The sequence below is a fragment of the Parus major genome, chromosome 10 (assembly GCF_001522545.3).
Source record: "Parus major isolate Abel chromosome 10, Parus_major1.1, whole genome shotgun sequence".
Taxonomy (NCBI): domain Eukaryota; kingdom Metazoa; phylum Chordata; class Aves; order Passeriformes; family Paridae; genus Parus; species Parus major.
In genome coordinates this window covers 19,750,270-19,751,780 of record NC_031779.1, presented here as the reverse complement: position 1 = coordinate 19,751,780, position 1,511 = coordinate 19,750,270, and the positions used below count along the sequence as shown (strand labels likewise).

The following is a 1,511-nucleotide window of genomic DNA, read 5'->3' as shown; positions in this document are numbered from 1 at the left end:
ATGGGGGTGACTCCCAGCACAGGGATCCCACGGCTCTGCCGCCTTGGCAGGACTTTGAGAGCAACGAGGAGCTGAAGTTCCGGGTGATCGGCTTCCTGGAGGAGGTCATCCATGACCCCGAGCTCCTGACGCAGGAGAGGAAAGCGGCTGCCAACATCATAAGGTGAAGGCTGTGGGCCGGAGGAGGCTCCTCCTGACTCTGCCGGCTGCTCCTGCTCTCGCCTGGGATCAGCGCAGCCCGAGGGCTCCGGGAGGGACCTGCCGGGGGCTTGGGAGGGGCCAGGGAGGAAGATGAGGAGGTGGAGGGTGGTGCTGGCTGAGTTCAGGACGTGGTGCGAGGCTGAGGGTCCGTGGTGGGTGCTGGCCCTGGCTGCTGCTGTGGCACCGTGGCCGGGTCTGTGCCGAGCAGGGAGGCTCGGGTTGGGCACTTGTCCTGCACAGGGCTGACACGGGGGCCTCTGGCCTCGGCTGAGGAGCGTTTTTCTCTTTAAAATGAGAAATGGGACTGAATGGGCCTCCCGAAACCCAGGCTGAGTGTTTTGGCCCTGCAAAGCCACGCTGCCCTGCTGGAGCTGGGTGGCTCTGCTGGTTCCCCACTGCAGTAATCCTGTCTTTCCCTGCCGCAGGACCTTGACGCAGGAGGATCCAGGAGACAACCAGATAACCCTGGAGGAGGTTGTGCAGATGGTAAATACTCCTTCCTTCCCTGCCTGCCCCCAGTGGCTCGGGTGCTGCTGCACACCAGTGCCAGGGTGCGGCTGCAAAGCAGGGAAAGGATTTCTGGGCAGGGGCCAGCTGTGAGCACAGCTGGATCTGTTACAGGCAGAGCCCGATTCCCCCTGCAGTCAGCAGAATGGCTGGAGAGGGCACGGAGACACCTGCCTGCTGCTGCCTGTGCCTGCTGCAGGGACATGGGAATGTCCCAGGGGTTCCCAACGTGTCCTCTGTGTCCCCAAAGCTGTCCCAGTTCCAAGTGATGGGCTCTGGCTCAGCCAGCATCAGCGCTGCTCCCTGGGAATGTGCCATGGATTTAGAACCCCAGGGTGGCTGCAGAGCACTGCTGCCCTTCTGCACTGAAAAAACCCAACCAAACCTGTTCCCAGAAGAACACAAGAGCCACTTGAAACCGGCCTGGAGCACCTGAAACACCCAAGATTCCATTGCCCATAACTGCATGTTCTGGAAACTTCCTCTGAAGAGGAGAGAACAAAAAAGCCCCAGGGGCTTCACTCTGCCCTCAGGCTGAGCAGCAGCGACCTGGGGTCACAGGGGTGGTGGGAACGTGAGGCTGCCCTGGGTTTTGGGGTGCACACCATGGGCAGGGGGCTGTGTTGTGCTGACCCTTGGCTGGTGCCTGCAGCCCCCTGCCCTGCACAGGTGCCACTGGTACCACCTGTCCCTGGGCTCTGCTGGGGTGTGCCCCACAGCTGCACCTCTGAGTGCCCCACAGCTGCACCCCACAGCTGCACCCCAGTGCCCCACAGCTGCACCCCAGTGCCCCACAGCTGCAC

The 1,511-nt window shown here is 62.4% G+C and overlaps 1 protein-coding gene across 2 annotated transcripts in view; it reads left to right on the top strand.

The window, feature by feature from the left end:
* RASGRF1 (Ras protein specific guanine nucleotide releasing factor 1) overlaps nucleotides 1-1,511 on the top strand; it is a 28,436-nt gene that overhangs the window by 22,014 nt on the left and 4,911 nt on the right. For both annotated transcript variants that reach the window (XM_015639431.2, XM_015639430.3), the window contains exons 19-20: nucleotides 51-163; nucleotides 627-687. In XM_015639431.2, coding sequence (XP_015494917.1) covers nucleotides 51-163; nucleotides 627-687 — 174 coding nt within the window. The remainder of the gene's footprint in view (nucleotides 1-50; nucleotides 164-626; nucleotides 688-1,511) is intronic.